A 16,943-nucleotide genomic window follows, 5' to 3' on the forward strand; every position below is an offset into this window, starting at 1 on the left:
CCAGATTCACCGTGATTAGTATCACCCCTAGTTTAGCTTAATGAACTGGTGTAGTTCAGGTGGTTGGTTGGGTCTGTTGCAACGTGGTGTAGCGTTGGACAGTGATTGGTTAATATTGATTAATTACTACAATTGTTTTACTGTTTTCAACTACTGTTTTTTTTAAATGCCTGCTTTATTCAAATGAACCTTTATCCTCCTTTGGTTATATCCTGCATCATACCTCCTCTTCCGGTATGACTTGCTGAGTACAGTGGGTAGTACTTAGTCTTGCTCTCTTTTCCCCCCACACCAGAGCTGAAGATCTTCCTAGTGGGAGCTGTCCTGTTGAAGTTGGTTTCGTCGCTGCCGTCAAGGATTGCCTGTGGAGTGGAGTCCCCCCGCTGCAGAAGTCAAGCGTCCAAGTCTAGCTCGTTTTATCTTTTCCGCTGCATTTGTAATCTTTTATATTTTTTGTAAGACGTGGATCTGTATGTCAACAATTGTCGTTTGTGTACCCTGGCTGGTCCTGGACAGGGATTTAATGTACATTCAGCTTAGAAATTCTGGTTCGTGAATTTCTGGGCGTGACAGCGAGGCAGGCGTTATGCCTTGTCATATCCATGGCGGCGCCGCTCTGGACAAGCAACTCGTCCCCACCGCCTCCAAAGCCAATGGCACCACCCTCGCTGTCCGCAAGCCTCCCTCCAAGGACCGCCATAGCAAGGTCGACGGCCGCGGCCGCCGCGTCCGCATGCCCATCATCTGCGCTGCCCGTGTTTTCCAGCTCACCCGCAAGCTTGGCCTAAAGTCCGACGGCCAGACTATCGAGTGGCTCCTCCGCGAGGCTGAGCCATCCATCATTGGCGCCACTGGCACCGGCACCACCCTAGCCTCCTCCTCCCCACGCCGCCCCCTTCATCCTCGGCAAGCGCCTCCATGTCGCCGACGACCACACCACCTCCCCCTCGCCCACTCTTGCTTCTGACGCCCCCGTCGAGGGCTTCTGGGTGCTCTCCGCAGGGGCTGACTTCGGCCAATTCTGGAGCTTTGCGGCCGTGCGGGAGATGATGGCCGCCACCGCGGCGCCCGCCATGCTTGGGGAGGCCTTCGCCGCCAGTGTTGGCAACTACCTCTGTTGCGGCGCCTGCTCACCCCCGCGCCACGTCCCCCCATCTCCTCGCCGTCCCCGTCGCCGTGCCTCTCCCCTTCCCCATCCCCACCGGCCTTCTCCCATTTCTCCCGTTCCTTCCTCCCGTCACGAGGCACTCGAGGCAGTGGTCAGCGGAGCTCGTCGGCTGACTCTCCCCTCTCTGCCGCCGCTGAAGAGAAGAGAAGAGAAGAGAGGAAAGAAAAGAGAAGAGAGGAGAAGAAAAGAGAAAAATAAGAGATGCGGGCCCACATTTTTTTCCTTCCCACTTACATGTGGGCCCATAACCTTTTTACTTTTTATTTTGCTGACTAGGATACCACATCAGCGAAACCATAGATCTATATTGTCATGGGACCAGAATTGCACGGTTTTGTATAGTTTAGGGGTGAAGATTTCTGGTATTCGGGATTAGGGACCTCAGATAGACTCGACGTAAAGTTGAGGGAGAGGGACATTAGGTGAACTTATTCTAGACAATAAAAGCCCAGACCCAGACCAAAAGAAGCTACACGTTCCAGCCCAAAAGCTTTAGGCATCGGCCTGCAAGTCGGGCCTGACGAGAGAGGCCCAACCAGCCCAAGACGCAGCAAAGCAGCAACCTGGAAGGAGCCAACCAAGGAGGAGGATGTGCTCCACCACCGGTGAGGTCACGGCCGCCGCCTCCGCACCTCGCGGACTGCTCGCCGGCGCGGCCGGTGCCCGGCGGCTCTCGGTTCCTGCCGCGACCTCACCGCTCAGCCCGGATGTCCTCCTCTACGGATAAGGAGCTGCACGACGCACAGTGGTACTATCAGAACTCTTCCTCCCCAATCCCTCCTCCTCCTTTCTCTCTCGCTCAATTAGGTTCTTCACCAATGCTGTGGGTGGATTTTGGGGGTTGTCCTGCTGCTGTTGTTCTCCGTCTAATCTTGTACGATCTGGTTCGTTTAGCATCATAGTGGCAAATTGCAGAATGCGTAACCCTATCGTGCTTAGTAACTTACTTACCATCTAATTTTGCTGTCAAGCATTGAGGCTTTTTTTCGTGCAAACTGCAAAGTTCTGACACGCGAATAGCATTGGAGAAAAGCTTTTGTTTCAATAAAAATGACGCTAGTACCTAGGAGTAGGTACCTTTTCTATTCAGAGAAAGGAATTATCAACGTTTTTTTTCTTTTCGTTGACTGTTAAACTTCAGTATAATTATAGTGCAGATTCTGCAAGTCCGGAGTACGGATTTTAGAATCCATGGGTAGAGCATGACCGTCCATTCAGAAAATTTATTTAGAGGTATTTTATTTGAAAATATCAAGTGAACTCTTAGGTTATTAGGTAGGAGCAATCTACTAGTCAACATGCAGTTGTTTGGTAGAACTATATATTACTCAATATACAGTCTGAACTCTGAAGTGAGTGTCCATCACATCTCTTCGCTTTCTTTTATTAACTACTATCAAATGGAAGGAGCTTGGACTATTCGATTAAGAGCTAAGAACTGAAAAGAACTTCTACAAGCAATAGGAATAGGGGCTTAAGACAATGGTTTGCATTACACGGGCTTAAGAAAAAGACTGTCAGACAATATAAGTGTTAATTTTCTCTGGAAAAATTGAAGTTGGTAAAACGAATCACCTGTTCACTGATATGGATAAGAGTATACTAGTTAGGATAGTTTCAAGCTTTCAAGCCCATCAAATTGATTTAACCGTTTCTTCCAAGAATTGACACTTCCCTTGGTTTTTGGCTCACTGTTTGCAGATTTGACTGTTTCTTCCAATAAGTGACACTTCCCTTGGTCTTCTGCCCACTGTTCACATCAATCCAGCTAGATGTTGCCTTCCATGGTCTAAAATTTGCATTGATCACAACAATACGCCTAGAAGCTAAAAGATAATATACACATAGTTGAACATTAAAGCGTACTTTTCTGACTTCAACTAGGTGCATCAATTAATATTTTTGTATTTTTTTCCTGTGCTTTTCGAAGCAAGTTCCTAGCCAGCTGGCAGTAGCATTTTCATTAGTGCTGTCACCATTATCACATGCTATTAATATGATTATTGGTAGGCTCAAATCAGATCATTACAAGCAAGCAAAATGACCATATATATATATAATATATCAGATGTCCTGAACACATGCAAACAGTCACTGCCTGTGGACATCACGAGGCATAGGACACCAACCTTCTATTGAATATAAGAATGAAGCAAGGAGGTATGAGAAGAAATTGGACATACTGCTCCTTTGGTCATCCTTTCAATCCACCCATGGCACCCTTCTTCTCCATCCTCCCTGCTCTATCATTCCTTGCTCTGCTCCCAATTGTCATGTCTCGTGACAAGATACCACTAAAATCCTCTCTATCTGTTGATGATTACCAGAATGATGTCCTACAGTCAGCTGATGGCACTTTCTCCTGCGGCTTCCTCACCATCTACAGCAATGCTTTTGCCTTCTCAATATGGTATACCAACTCAAAAAACAAGACTGTTGTCTGGACCGCGAACCGCGGACGCCCTGTGCATGCTAGGCGCTCTGTTGTTACCCTGCAGAAGGACGGTGCCATGGTTCTCAAGGACTACGATGGCACTGTGGTGTGGCAATCAGACAGCAACTCAATTGATGTCCAGTATGCTCAACTTCTGGACACTGGGAATCTTGTCATGAAGAACTCGAGTGGTAAGGTTGTATGGCAAAGTTTTGATTCACCCACAGATACTCTGCTACCAACTCAAAAAATCACTGCAGCTACAAAGTTGGTCTCTACTACTGGTTTATATGTTCCTGGTCACTACACATTTCATTTCACGGATTCATCAATACTGTCACTTATGTATGATGATGCTGATGTTCATGAAATATATTGGCCAGATCCTGACCGTGGAGAGTATGGAAATAAGAGGAACCGTTATAACAATACTAGGATGGGGTTTCTTGATGATAATGGGGATTTTGTTTCAAGTGATTTCGCTGATCAGCAACCATTTTCTGCTTCTGATAAAGGTTCAGGGATCAAGAGAAGGCTTACTCTAGACCATGACGGTAATCTCCGTCTCTACAGCTTGAGTAATGGGGAATGGTTGGTTTCCTGGGTCGCAATATCTCAACCATGCAATATTCATGGTTTGTGTGGTCCAAATGGAATCTGTCATTACTCGCCTACGCCTACATGTTCTTGTCCACCAGGCTATGAAATGAATAGTCATGGTAATTGGAGCCAAGGTTGTAAGGCTATAGTAGACATCTCCTGTAGTGTTGCAAAAGTTCAGTTTAAGTTTGTGCATCTTCCTGATACTGACTTCTGGGGATCTGATCAACAGCTTGTTAACCATGTATCTTGGCAGGCTTGTATGAACATATGCAGGAGTGATTGTAACTGTAAAGGTTTTCAGTACCTAAAAGGGGAAGGGACATGCTTTCCAAAATCATTCCTTTTCAATGGAAGGGCATACCCATCACACTTTGTGTCACCACGCAATATGTATCTTAAGATCCCTATAAGCATGAATATTTCAGGTATGCCAGTATCCCAATCCAATGTGCTTGATTCAAGAAAACATAGCCTTAATTGTGATCAGATGGATGAAAAAACTAGGGAACTATTTCCCGATGTGCACAAGACAAGTCAGGGAGAAACAAGATGGTTTTACTTGTATGGGTTTGCGGGTGCGATTTTTATTCTTGAAGTTTTCTTTATTGGATTTGCATGGTTCTTTGTTTCAAGATGGGATCTGGATGCATTAGAAATACAAGCAGTCGAGCAAGGTTACAAGGTGATGGCAAGTAATTTCAGAAGATATAATTATAAAGAGTTGGCTAAGGCAACTAGAAAGTTTAAATGTGAGCTTGGAAGAGGAGGCTCAGGTATTGTCTACAAGGGAACCTTGGATGATGGTCGAGTAGTTGCTGTTAAGATGCTGGAAAATGTAAGGCAATGTGAGGAAGAATTCCAAGCTGAGTTGCGCATAATTGGGAAAATTAACCATATGAATCTGGTAAGGATATGGGGATTTTGCTCAGAGAACTCACACAGGATGCTGGTTACCGAGTATATCGAGAATGGGTCATTAGCTAACATACTGTTTAATGAAAACATTTTGCTAGAGTGGAGACAGCGATTTAATATTGCTGTAGGTGTTGCCAAGGGGCTAGCCTATCTCCACCATGAGTGTCTAGAGTGGGTCATCCATTGTGACGTGAAGCCAGAGAATATCCTGTTGGACGGAAATTTTGAGCCTAAGATCGCGGACTTTGGGTTGGCGAAGCTCCTAAACAGAGGCGGGTCCAATCAAAACGTGTCTCGAGTGCGAGGGACCATAGGTTACATTGCTCCAGAGTGGATCAGCAGCCTGCAAATTACTGCAAAAGTTGATGTGTATAGCTATGGAGTTGTGCTGCTTGAGCTGGTGTCAGGAAAGCGAGTTCTGGATTTGGCTACAAGTGCTAATGAGGAGGTGCATGTAGTGCTCAGGAGGCTTGTAAAGATGTTTGCCAATAACTTGAGTGGAAATGAACCATCTTGGATTGCGGAGTTTGTGGATTGCAGGCTAAGTGGCCAGTTCAACTACACGCAAGTAAGAACAATGATCACACTGGCTGTCGCGTGCTTGGATGAAGAACGAAGCAAAAGGCCAACAATGGAATCTATAGTGCAGCTGCTCCTTTTGGTTGATGAATCTTGTAGCAGTAATGTTCTATGTCCTGAGATGCCAACAAGGTGGACAACTGGACACGCCAAGGCAAATGCAAGTTTTTGTATTCATAGTTTGTAGTTCTATCTCATTGTATGGAAATTCGGAAACTCTTGTACTTCAAACTCTAGGCATTCATTTATTCAGATGTGCTGCATATTCCTTCACAAATTATAATAAAGTATGCTATTCAAGAATATCTGTTGTGATGTACGCATTGTCTAGTATATTTACCATCTTTTTGCCTCATGAGTTCCAGCAAAGTCATAGGTTCACAGATAGTGCTGAAATGGGGCTCCTCTCCTATCTTTACAATACAGCAGTTGCAATTCAATCATGGAAAAATCACAGAATGAATATTATTGGATACCAACAGGTATTAAAGGACTTTCTAGTTGATGATATTGCTCAGTTTGAGAATGGAAAATATGTTTGATTGACATTGTTATTAGGTCGACTTCGACTAAGTACTACTATATTAATTAGCTAAATATATAAACTTGACTTCGACTAAGTACTACTATATTAATTTGCTAAATATATAAACTTGTTAGTATTTGATACTAGTTTGATGCTTACCTGTGCATAATGGATTTTGTTTAGTTACAGTATGCCGGTGACAATTTTGAATATCCATACATGTGACTCGTTGACCTAGCGGCGTTCTCCAGGCGTTTCTTTATAAGGTAAGGTGTGCTCGTGTTCAGCTCCATACAAGTCTACGGGAAAAAATGGCCTTTTTTTTTTCAAGAAATGAGATAGCGTGGCTTCACAAAAGAGAAAGCGAATTAACATCAAGAACAGGAAGCGAATTAACATCAAGAAGAGGAGGCGAATTAGCATCAAGTGCACTTGGCGAGGAGCATCCTGTAAGTACATACACTCTTTACAAGCTACTGAGTCCTCTAATCCTCTGAGAGTGTCTCACGGTCTCACGGCGTCGTCGGCTGCACCACCTCCTTCTTCCCAGCCGGCTCCTGCACAGGCACAGCAGGAGCAGGAGCAGGGTCGACCGGCACACCCGAGCGCGAGCGCCGCCGCTGACACCAGCGCCATCCGGAATCCATTCTAATCCTTCCATTTCAAAGGTAATGCTCCGCCGCCCGCCGGGTGTTTGTCAGATTGTCACGCTTATTCAGTTGTTCTGAGCCTGAGCATTGAGCACATCAGGTTTAGCCTGTCTTGGATGGCGATACAAGTGGCGGTTTCTTGTATTAATCACCAACGCCCCCCAAGAAAGATTTGGAGTCGATTATCTTCATTCCTAGCTCATCTTTTTTCTTTTATTTATTTATTAATTATTTTGTGGGGATCCTAGCTCAGGTTCTTGATTTGGCCACATGCTTGCCAGGATCCAGGATAGGACACTGGCGCTGGTGATAGGCTGATAGCTATTTTCTGCACATTTTATAAATGTTGATGTTTCTTCAAACATTAGATATGTGCTGAAATGATCAATGGATGCTGCAAAATGAAATGGTGATCTGATTCTAGTTAGCTTGCATAGTTCAAATTGACCTTTTTTTCTAAAATTTATTGTGGTGTAGGATTTTCTTTAAAGTTTTATATGGTTCAGTTCAGCATTCTAATGGTATTTGCACGAATCGAATATATGCAGTATGTTGATCTTGTTACATAGCTTGAAAAAAGTATCATATGCAAGGAGTTACACTACTACATCCATGAAAATGGTCAGTTGTTGAACAATCATAATATAATAAAATTGAAACGACAGAAAAGGACCATAATTTGCCCGGCGAAAAGGACCATAATTTATTTGAAATTGGTTAGCATTGGAAGATCAAAAAATATCCGATTATTCCCATATAGCTTTATGCCTGTAACCTTGTGAATTTAATCTGGGAACATTGTATATAAATGTAGGTGCTTGAGCCCTGAGCTCTTTCGTTGATTCTATCGAGACACAAGAATAGAAAAATGGAAAGTGTCGTTGTTACTGCTGCTGAGGGTGCTGTGAAAACACTGCTGGGTAAACTGGGCTCTTTTCTTTCGCAAGAGCCCCGACTTCTTGGTGGGGTCAGAGGTGAGTTGCAATACATCAAGGATGAACTTGAGAGCATGAACGCATTCCTCCAGAACCTTGCAGCCACAAGCAGCCACAGTGTCCAAGTGAAGATCTGGATGAAGCAAGTCAGAGAGATGGCTTATGACGCTGAGGACTGCATTGATGAGTTCCAACACCACTTTGGTGGCTATTGTGGTAATGGTATTGTAGGGTTTATATATAGGATGAAGCATCTTATGTACACTCTGAAGGTCCGCCATCGAATTGTCATGCAAGTGCAAGAGCTTAAGGTTCGTGCTCGAGATGTTAGTGACAGGTATGCGAGATATAGCGGTGCTAATGCTATTGTTGATGCCTCTGACTCGAAGAATACCACCACTTCAATCTCAACCTGTTTGTCCCTTGACCCTAGGCAAGTTATTGGTTTTATACAGGATGATCTACTTGTGGGAATCAACAATCGGAGGGACAGGGTCCTAACATATCTAAGAGTGGACAGTGATCAAGAACTAAGGGTAATATCAATTTTTGGCTTTGGAGGATTGGGCAAGACTACCCTTGCCAAGGCAATATATGATAGTCCACAGGTAAAGAATGGTCAGTTCCATTGTCAAGCTTTTGTTACCGTATCCCAGAAAATTGATCTAAAGGCTCTATTGAGAGACATGCTTGGGCAGCTTATTCCACCTGCTTCTGATCAACATGTCAGCTCAGACATTGAGGATGAACATCTCAAAGCTATTGAAGTATGGGATGTGAAAAGACTTGGCGACAAACTACGTTCATTATTCTTGATGATATTTGGTCTGATTCGGCATGGGATACTTTTAAGTTTCTTTTGCCGAAGAATCATGTTGGAAGTGTAATAATTGTTACCACAAGAATCAGAAGTGTGGCGAATTATTGCTCCCATCTCCAGCATGATTACAGTTATGAAATTGAACCCCTGAATGAAATAGAATCCAAAGAATTATTCTTGCGGAGATTGTTTGGCCAGTTACATGAGTGCCCACAAAACATACAGAAAGTTTCAGAAAGCGTCTTGAAGAAATGCGGTGGTATGCCTCTAGCTATCAATAGTATAGCTGGGCTTTTGGCTTGTAGGCCTGTTAAGAGCTTAGAAGAAATGCAGAACTTACAAAACTCTCTTGGATCTGAGATGGATTCTTTCTCAACCATGGAGAAAATAAAGCAGATACTACTATTAAGTTACAATGATTTACCCTACCATTTGAAGACATGCTTCTTGTATTTTAGTATCTTCCCAGAGGACTACAAGATTAAAAGGAAAAATGTTGTCCGGCAATGGGTGGCAGAGGGATTTGTATCAGACAAGCGGGGACAATCTGCGGAGCAAGTTGCTGAGAGCTATTTTGCAGAGTTTATCAATAGGAGTATAGTCCAACCTTTAGATATAAGTGACAGCGGAAAGGTTAAGACTTGCAGGATCCATGATATAATGTTGGAGGTCATTGTAGAGATGTCTGTTGAACAAAATTTTATTTCACTTATGGGGGATCAACATACAATGATTTCCTATGACAAGGTTCGACGTCTTTCCTTACATGGCCATGGTGCATATAATCTATCAACTAGCTTGGAATTATCACATATCCGATCCCTAAGCTCCTTTGGGGATATGCCAAGAGCTTTGCGCTTTGACCGTGCAAGATTGCTCAGAGTGTTAGATCTAGAAAGCTGTGAATTTCTGAGGAATCGTCAACATCATCATATTTGTGCATTGTTCCATCTAAAGTACCTCAGTCTAAGAAGAGCTCACAACATAGATAGGCTCCCAAGAAAAATAAAGAAATTGCAGAGCTTGGAAACTCTAGATTTAAGGGGTAAAGGTATAGATAAGTTACCTGCTAGTTTCATTGAACTGGAGAATTTGGTCCATTTCCGTTCAGGTTCTACCTACTTGCCGCATGGCTTTGGGAGAATGAAAAGCATACTAACATTGGGATTGATAGAGATCTCAGATGACACATCTTGGAGGATACAAGAAATTGGCTGCTTGATGCAACTGGAGAAGCTCTGCATATGGTCACGCGATGGCATGAACAAGGAGAACTGGGAGTCCCTACTCACCGTCATTGAGAACTTAAGCAGGCGCCTCCTGTCACTCTCAATTGAAACGGACAGGAGAACTTGTTCTTTGCCACTTGATTTCTCATCCTCCCCACCTCTTCTCCTGCGAAGCCTCCTGTTATATGGAAGTTTGGAAGCATTGCCAAGTTGGATGGCATCGCTGGATAACCTTGTGAAATTAACTCTTGGTGGTACTAAATTAGAGGAGGATGATATACAGATTCTCCAGAAGCTCCCACGATTGTTTTCTCTTAGACTGTGGTTTGCATTTGCCGTAGAGAAGTTTGTTGTTGCGCCCTGAGGGTTTCCCAATCTTCAGTTACTTGCGATTCAAGGTTGGAATGGGCCTCTTCAGATGATTTTGGAGGAAGGAACTATGCAGAAGCTCCACAAGTTGGTGTTGGTGGCATCATTTCGTGATGCTACTCTAAAGAGCATAAAAGGGACTAAGTATCTGCGAAGTCTCCGGACAGTTGAAATAAGAGCTAAATCTACTCCATGCATGGAAGCTCTGCTGGATGAGCTGAGACTTGAAGCAAGCCATCTTCCCAACCATCCGACTGTAATTTTCAAGAGGGCCTGAGTCCATCCATATTTTGCATCAAGTCATCAGTGGTAATGCCCAGAAATCTGTTTTCATGTCTCGAGCTTGGTTACTGTTATTAGATTCACTTTGCGGTTTCATGTTCTTGTTAATGGTTGAATGCTTTGACCAAACAAGCTTTAAGCTTGGGGTTATATTTTTTACTAGTAATGCGTGTTAAGTCTTGTTTAATATATATCTTGTTCACTTAATTTTGTTGTTCGTTAAAAGCTTCATTTATACATTTCTTTTATGAAAGAAATAGCCGTAGTTCTGCCAATGCATTGAAGAAGAAAAATGTTCCAAGAGAAAACCTTAAAATACATCCTTTGTTGATGTTCCATTTTCATGTATCGTGTTTGTTCTTTAAGCATTTTATCAAGTATGAATATCCAACACATACTGTCGCTTGCTTCTTGAACTTGCAATTAAAATACAGATATTTATCTGATTCGTGGCCAACAAAAAATTGATTATTGGCAATATAAGGTGTAAAGGATTACTTGTTAGTTTTGTCAATCACAAATACCAAGGTTCATTTTCCTGCAGGTGAGAAGGATATTAGCAGCGATAATTATTCTCTGTTTCCAGTAGAATTATACAATACAGCCTCGGGTTGTCATTTGAGAGGTAAGAGGCTTCCGAGCTTTTTTTCTTTTCTTTTTCGCATTTGTCCATGACTGATTATCGATGCATTTCATGGCAGAAGCTTGCTCCATCAGATTTCCCGAATGATCTAACAATCATCAGGTACTAGTGATTCAACCCAGTGCTGAGGATTCTTGTGGTGAACTTTGAGAAAGGATCCATTCATGACATCCAGAAACTGAAGCTGAAGCAGCTCCGATTTCTGGACTAATTATGATTGGATGATCGAAAATGATGTACCTCTGAGTTGAATGATCAATTGAGCTCTCTGAAAATAAGGATACTGTTGTTTTTGCTTTGGAAAACTCTATGAATCATACTGCTCAATCTATGTATGGAACTGGAGTATGTCTTTTCATGGGGTTGTGGATTAGAATGCTGGACATTTTTTGAAAGCATTTTCCTGGTGGCCTGCCCGGAATCCAGGCAACTACGGTGGCTGCTACTCTCGGCTACTGGGCACCCAAACTGTCTGCCGCTCAATGAAGTCTCCTTCCATACTTGGCTATGCAAGTATCGGAAGACCATATCGGAAAAACAGCGGCGAGGTTTCGACACTATCGTCACTCTAGGAGCATGGTGAATATGGAAGGAGCGGATTTCCCGTGTGTTTCGAACATCACCAGCGGAACTAGACTGATGTTGCCAAGGCAATGACGGAGAAAGCAAGCTTTGGAGATTGGCGAGGGCAGCTGTCCCTCATCTAAAGTCTAGGTCTAGGTAGCATCATGTCGCTGGGAGAATAGGATTGTTTTCCTCCCTTTTTTTTTTCTTCTTTTACCCCGTCTCAGCCCTTCCTCCTTTTCTTTCTTCCTGTGACTATCTTACATTTGTTTTACTTCTCTTCATATAAAGATGCACAAGTTTTTTGCGTATTCCCGAAAAAAAAAGACATTTCTCCCTCTGAAGATTAAACATTTTCTATGGTTGGCTACAGGATTCAGTGTACAGTTCAGTTGATAAGGAGAAAATGGGGAGATTCTACTTCAGGCGTGTTTGTGTGCTAGATATGAAAATGCAAAACTTTAAATTGGTGCAAACCTAGTGGCTTCTCTAAATTATTATATTTGACTTGCACACTATCCTTTCTCCAAGTACAAATGTAAATTTCCTCAAAAAAACTGTAGTAATTACCAATTTACCAGTAATGCGCTGTAACCTTTCTCAAATAGACAACATCTTATAATTCATACCATAAATCTCTAAAATATGGAAAATATATTGATATATATTATGTGAAAAACACCATTACTAGATTTGAATATTTTTGAAATGTGCAATTAGAAAGCATAATGACCAAATATGTACTTTAGAACGTATTGATATATCCTAGAAGACAAGTAAAAACCACATAAATGAAGTTTTAATTAATTATACCTCAATAAAAATAAAGTATCCCTCTGTCTCAAAAAAGAATGTATTTTAGTTTTTGGTTTTGTATTTTTAGTTGTGGGGTCCATTATACCTCTTATTATCACTTTATCTTTTTCTTCTTAGTTTAGCCATCTAGATCTTGTTTGGCACAGCTCGAGATTAGAATATCTTAGAGTTGGGTATTTTGAACTTCATAAATCAATGGATCTGGATATGTGATTATGCTGATAACATTAGATAAATCATTTTATTCTTATTTTATTTGATATTGAAAATTTTAAACCACTATATTTAACACATAAACTTTAAATCTATAGTAGATCTGAAATTTGAAGCTATGGAGTTATGCCAAACATGACCTTTGTACTACCTCCTCCTCATTTTTTTTTATTAATGAAGGGTATAGCATTTTTTTAGGAATGCTACCAGACTCCATTCGGACAGGATGAAACCTTAGAGGTGTCACCTGATACCTCGACGGTATCCTGTTCGTACGGGATGATACCTCAGAGATATCGTCTGATATAGATCTCTTCCTGAACCAAACATGAATCTTTCAATTCATTTGGCTCTCACGCTCCCTTTTTTTCTTTTTCTTTTTTTGCTATGGCTACTTCCATTTTTTTTATGTAATGAGCCTATCCTCTACCCTCTCTTTTATGTTTACATTTCAATATACCGCAACCCATATAATACTAGATAAATATTAAGAGGATAAAAATCTATCATGGGCAACAAAGTTATTTTTTTATTTGTATTTTCCCTTTAGTTAAAATTTTCAATTTCATTAAGAAAAACTAAATAGAAAAATGAAAATGAAAATGGATATATCCTACTTTTTCTTCAAATCTAAAAACTTTCATTTTTTTTATACATAGGTCGTCGATTTGCATTGGATAAAAAAGAGAGGGTGCCCTTGTAGTAAATAGTCCAAACCATTTTATCGATATGTGTTCTATATCAGATAAAATTTATCCATTAGCTATTTCCTATTTAAACCATTTGGTACATTAATACTAATATAGTTGTAGAAAGAGTACCCCTTTTGCCTAGACTTCAAGCAGCTTAGCTTTAACTATGTTAATGGTCTCATATTATTGGTCTATAGAGAACATATATCAGATGATATCTTTTAGGTATCATTCCGTTCGAATGGGTACTAATTTCCTTTTTTTTTTTCCTTCTTTTGCTTAATATGGCTTTGATTTTTTTAAAACAAGAGTTTTTTTCATGGAGAGGACCAAAATGCCCCTCACCCCCTCCCTCCCATCTCTCTCTCCTCCGGAGTCCGGACACCTCTACTCTCCCCGTCTTCTCTCCCTCTCTCCTCATCCTCCTCCGTGTTCCTGATCTGCGCACGCACGGCCGCCCTCCTCCTCCTCCCCCCGCGCTTCGCTTCCTCGCGCGCGCGCGTCATCGAAGCTGGCCTAGAGACTCCTCGGCGAGAGGACGGTTCTCCCCCCTCTCCCGCCCCCCGCGCGCGCGCGGCAGGTTTGGGAGATCGACGGTGGTCGGTGGCCTCCTCCCTCCTGTCCTGCCCGGTTCGAGTCGAATTGAAAGGTAGTATTATGTTCTTGTCTACGTAGCTCTCTCCCCCTCCTCAATTCCACCTCATGAGCCGGCGATTGGGGATTTGATGGTTTATCTTGCCCCCCTCTCCAACCAGTTTCTTCCGCATTTCCCCCCAAATTTTGCTGAAAAAGAATTTGGGGGCGTTTTGGGCACTTTATATTCTTACTTGTATGTAGTACAATTTAACGAGATCGGCAAAAAAAAAGTTTTCTTTTAGTTGCAGAAAATCAAGAGAGGATGATACGCTTTGTTGTACTTTCCCTGATCTATTTTCATATTGATGATAAATGAACTGAAATCCTTGCGGTTGTTGAATGGATATTGATGATAAATGAACGAGTGCAATTCTCCCCCCAATGTTTAGCAGGGGCACGATACAATGAATAATTGGGTGTTTGCGTCTCAGTAAATTTGTTCTTGTGCTAAGTAATACTCCTATATTAACTACACCTGGTAAAAAAAAAGAGAGAGATTTTTTTTTTGGGATGAGGTTGAACTTATCTGAAATTTAGGGATATGACTGAATGCTTCTCTCTGGTAATGATTGCTCAACAGCATAAACTAGGACCATCTTTTTCCATGATGTTGAAGTTCTACCCTTTAAGCTAACGCATTGTAGTAAATGTTTAATATGGTACTGCGTCCAAATCAGTCTTCTCATATCATCTAGTTGTAGTGATGGCCTGATGGGTCTGGCGTTGCCCAGCTTTTTAGTATATGGTTGCCATATTTACAACATTATTTTGTTAAGCTTGGTACAAGTCTACCCTTTTCATCAGTTGCATTCTCTTGTCTTCCATATCTTGCTATTGTCGTTGACCCCTGGCCTCATTGTGGTCCTATATAAGAGTACTGCTGCTGAATGTGAACATATCTTGGATTTACTGTTCATATTTAGCGGTAATCAATTCATGTTCTGCACAGTCTTTTACACTTTTCCTCATATTTTTTTCCATTATATACAATTTAATTTACAGTGAAACTGAATATGTGAACAGTTTTTCAGCTTTATTCCAGTGTTTATGAATTAATATTTTTCATCATCTTCTAATATTTGATAGGCACAGCTGGTTCTGTCATTTGGCTGTTCAGAAGCCTGGAGGCTGGGCCATTTGATATCCTGAAGTTTTGAGTAAGAATGGAGAATGGGCTGTCCGATGAAGTTCTTAAAGCAGTTTTCCCTCTACTGGATGGTCAAGACCTAGTCTTTTGCATGCTTGTATGTCGTCAATGGCGAGAAATTGCAAAGGATGACTACTTCTGGAAATGCATATGTGCGAGGAAGTGGCCTTCCATTTGCAAGCAACCTCCTTCAGATGCAAACTACCAGAAGCTCTATTTAACCTTCTCCAAACCACGGACGCCACAGCACCTTCCTGTACCAAAGCTCACATTCGAGGATCTTGTGTTTTACATTGACATGTGGCTTGACGGATCACTCATCTTCTCTCAAGCTGTTTCAGGCTGCATCCTTCGAGGAGGTCTGCAGAATACACCTTGTGGCATTCCGGATGTACTTGTAGCACATTTGACTGCTCCTGACTGCATTCTGATGATGGAGGTTGAACCCAAGCTGGAAATAACTATGGGGCCATCCATCACTGTGTCTGTTCTTGCCCACCGAAAGGATACAAAGAAGATGGCTTGCGTCATTAATAAGTCAACTTTTGATTACATCGACAGCAACGCAGCACGGGCATTGGCATATGAATATCTCCAGTTTTCACCAAGATACCCTTTTATATCAGACATCCGAGCATGGATGTCTTTGCTTTTCCTGTACAAAGGAACAAACGTCATCGAAGTATTTGGTATAGAGCTAGACTTTTGTGATGCAGCAAGGTCGGAGACTGAAATTCTTTGGCTCTTAGACATGCTTGATTGGAAATAGAAGCTTTAATCGTTTTTTCTGTTGTGATTTGACGCATGTAAAGAATGTTCATGGTTAATTCTTGTTATCCAGTTGAAGCATGTGTACTACTGAACCATATGTACTGTTGGAAATTTGGAATAAAAATGGTTCACGCCACTCCAATGTATGATTGTTATCAGTTTGGTGAAGCAGACCTCTTCTTGCATTAGCCGATGTGCTTGGCATATCAGGATAATAAATTTGACACTGTCGAAGGAAAGAATTCTGACGGTTCAAAAGCTTTGAGAGAGTTTTTAATCCTCTGACACTGTTGCTTATAGAATATACATGTAGGAACATATCTGCAAATGCCAAGGAAAATTCTAGAAAAGTTGGACATGTACTCCTAGAATTATACATATATGTAAAGTCTCATATTCAAATTCATTATATTTTAACTGTAACAAAAAATTGAAAAAATCACATGGTATTAAGAGTAAAAATTATCTTTTTTTAGGCTAAAATATAATGAATTTGAAGATAAAATTTCACACGTAGGTGTAATACTACTGAAATCATATGTACAATTTTTTCTATAATTTTCTATGATATTTGCTAGTTTTTTTTTAGGGGAAGGTCAGTAGCTCTTTATTCAGTTACCATGGTTTGATTACAGTCCATTAGCAAATCTTAGGAACTCCGAGAGTCCGCAAGCAAATAGTATACCTTAGGAGCTCCGGAGAACTAAAGAACCAGGTCAAAATGCATTCGCTATAAAAGCAATCGTTTGGTAAAACATGAGCTACCCTATTCGCTGACATACGAATCCAAACGACCCTAAACTCCTGGAAAGAGCTCAGCAAGATTTTCAAATCTTGAATCATCGTCCTATAAAGCGAACGAGTAAAGATCACATCAACTAGTATTTGTTGGACTACCATTGGAGCCTCTAGTTCACTCACCAACTGCACTGCTCTTCGACAAGCCAATAT

The 16,943-nt window shown here is 41.6% G+C and overlaps 4 protein-coding genes across 6 annotated transcripts; all 4 read left to right on the forward strand.

Annotated features, from left to right (window-relative positions):
* Positions 1-586: 586 nt before the first annotated feature.
* On the forward strand, positions 587-2,895 carry LOC107277483 (transcription factor TCP21). Its single transcript, XM_015774057.1, has 3 exons — positions 587-878; positions 931-1,116; positions 2,870-2,895. Exons 1-3 carry the CDS (start codon positions 587-589, stop codon positions 2,893-2,895), a joined length of 504 nt encoding a protein of 167 aa, XP_015629543.1.
* On the forward strand, positions 1,727-6,002 carry LOC4333141 (putative receptor protein kinase ZmPK1). Of its 3 annotated transcripts, XM_066309044.1 has the most exons (3): positions 1,727-1,916; positions 3,237-3,328; positions 3,496-6,002. In XM_066309044.1, the coding sequence occupies exon 3, from the start codon at positions 3,679-3,681 to the stop codon at positions 5,884-5,886; it is 2,208 nt and encodes a 735-aa protein (XP_066165141.1). In that variant the 5' UTR covers positions 1,727-1,916; positions 3,237-3,328; positions 3,496-3,678; the 3' UTR covers positions 5,887-6,002. The 3 variants fall into 3 exon arrangements, with proteins under 3 accessions (XP_066165141.1, XP_015633284.1, XP_066165142.1); XM_015777798.3 differs by lacking the exon at positions 3,237-3,328; XM_066309045.1 differs by lacking the exons at positions 1,727-1,916; positions 3,237-3,328 and having other exon boundaries at positions 3,344-4,336; positions 4,459-4,642.
* A 533-nt stretch (positions 6,003-6,535) lies between these two features.
* LOC107278598 (disease resistance protein Pik-2-like) lies at positions 6,536-12,077 on the forward strand. Its single transcript, XM_066309046.1, has 5 exons — positions 6,536-6,674; positions 6,776-6,893; positions 7,690-10,537; positions 11,055-11,135; positions 11,212-12,077. The coding sequence occupies exon 3, from the start codon at positions 7,744-7,746 to the stop codon at positions 8,695-8,697; it is 954 nt and encodes a 317-aa protein (XP_066165143.1). The 5' UTR covers positions 6,536-6,674; positions 6,776-6,893; positions 7,690-7,743; the 3' UTR covers positions 8,698-10,537; positions 11,055-11,135; positions 11,212-12,077.
* A 1,780-nt stretch (positions 12,078-13,857) lies between these two features.
* LOC4333142 (F-box protein At5g39250) lies at positions 13,858-16,128 on the forward strand. Its single transcript, XM_015772926.3, has 2 exons — positions 13,858-14,087; positions 15,161-16,128. Exon 2 carries the CDS (start codon positions 15,238-15,240, stop codon positions 15,988-15,990), a length of 753 nt encoding a protein of 250 aa, XP_015628412.1. The 5' UTR covers positions 13,858-14,087; positions 15,161-15,237; the 3' UTR covers positions 15,991-16,128.
* The last annotated feature ends 815 nt before the right edge of the window (positions 16,129-16,943 follow it).

This window comes from Oryza sativa, chromosome 3, assembly GCF_034140825.1.
Source record: "Oryza sativa Japonica Group chromosome 3, ASM3414082v1".
In the NCBI taxonomy this organism is placed as follows: Eukaryota; Viridiplantae; Streptophyta; class Magnoliopsida; order Poales; family Poaceae; genus Oryza; species Oryza sativa.

Bases quoted from the DNA above. Each gene is read 5' to 3' on its own strand.
- LOC107277483 (XM_015774057.1), top strand. From the start codon at position 587: ATGCCTTGTCATATCCATGGCGGCGCCGCTCTGGACAAGCAACTCGTC. The intron at 879-930 runs CCTCCCCACGCC...ATGTCGCCGACG, and splicing joins CGGCACCACCCTAGCCTCCT to ACCACACCACCTCCCCCTCG. The intron at 1,117-2,869 runs GTTGCGGCGCCT...CACTGTTTGCAG, and splicing joins CAGTGTTGGCAACTACCTCT to ATTTGACTGTTTCTTCCAAT.
- LOC4333141 (XM_066309044.1), top strand. From the start codon at position 3,679: ATGGTTCTCAAGGACTACGATGGCACTGTGGTGTGGCAATCAGACAGC.
- LOC107278598 (XM_066309046.1), top strand. From the start codon at position 7,744: ATGGAAAGTGTCGTTGTTACTGCTGCTGAGGGTGCTGTGAAAACACTG.
- LOC4333142 (XM_015772926.3), top strand. From the start codon at position 15,238: ATGGAGAATGGGCTGTCCGATGAAGTTCTTAAAGCAGTTTTCCCTCTA.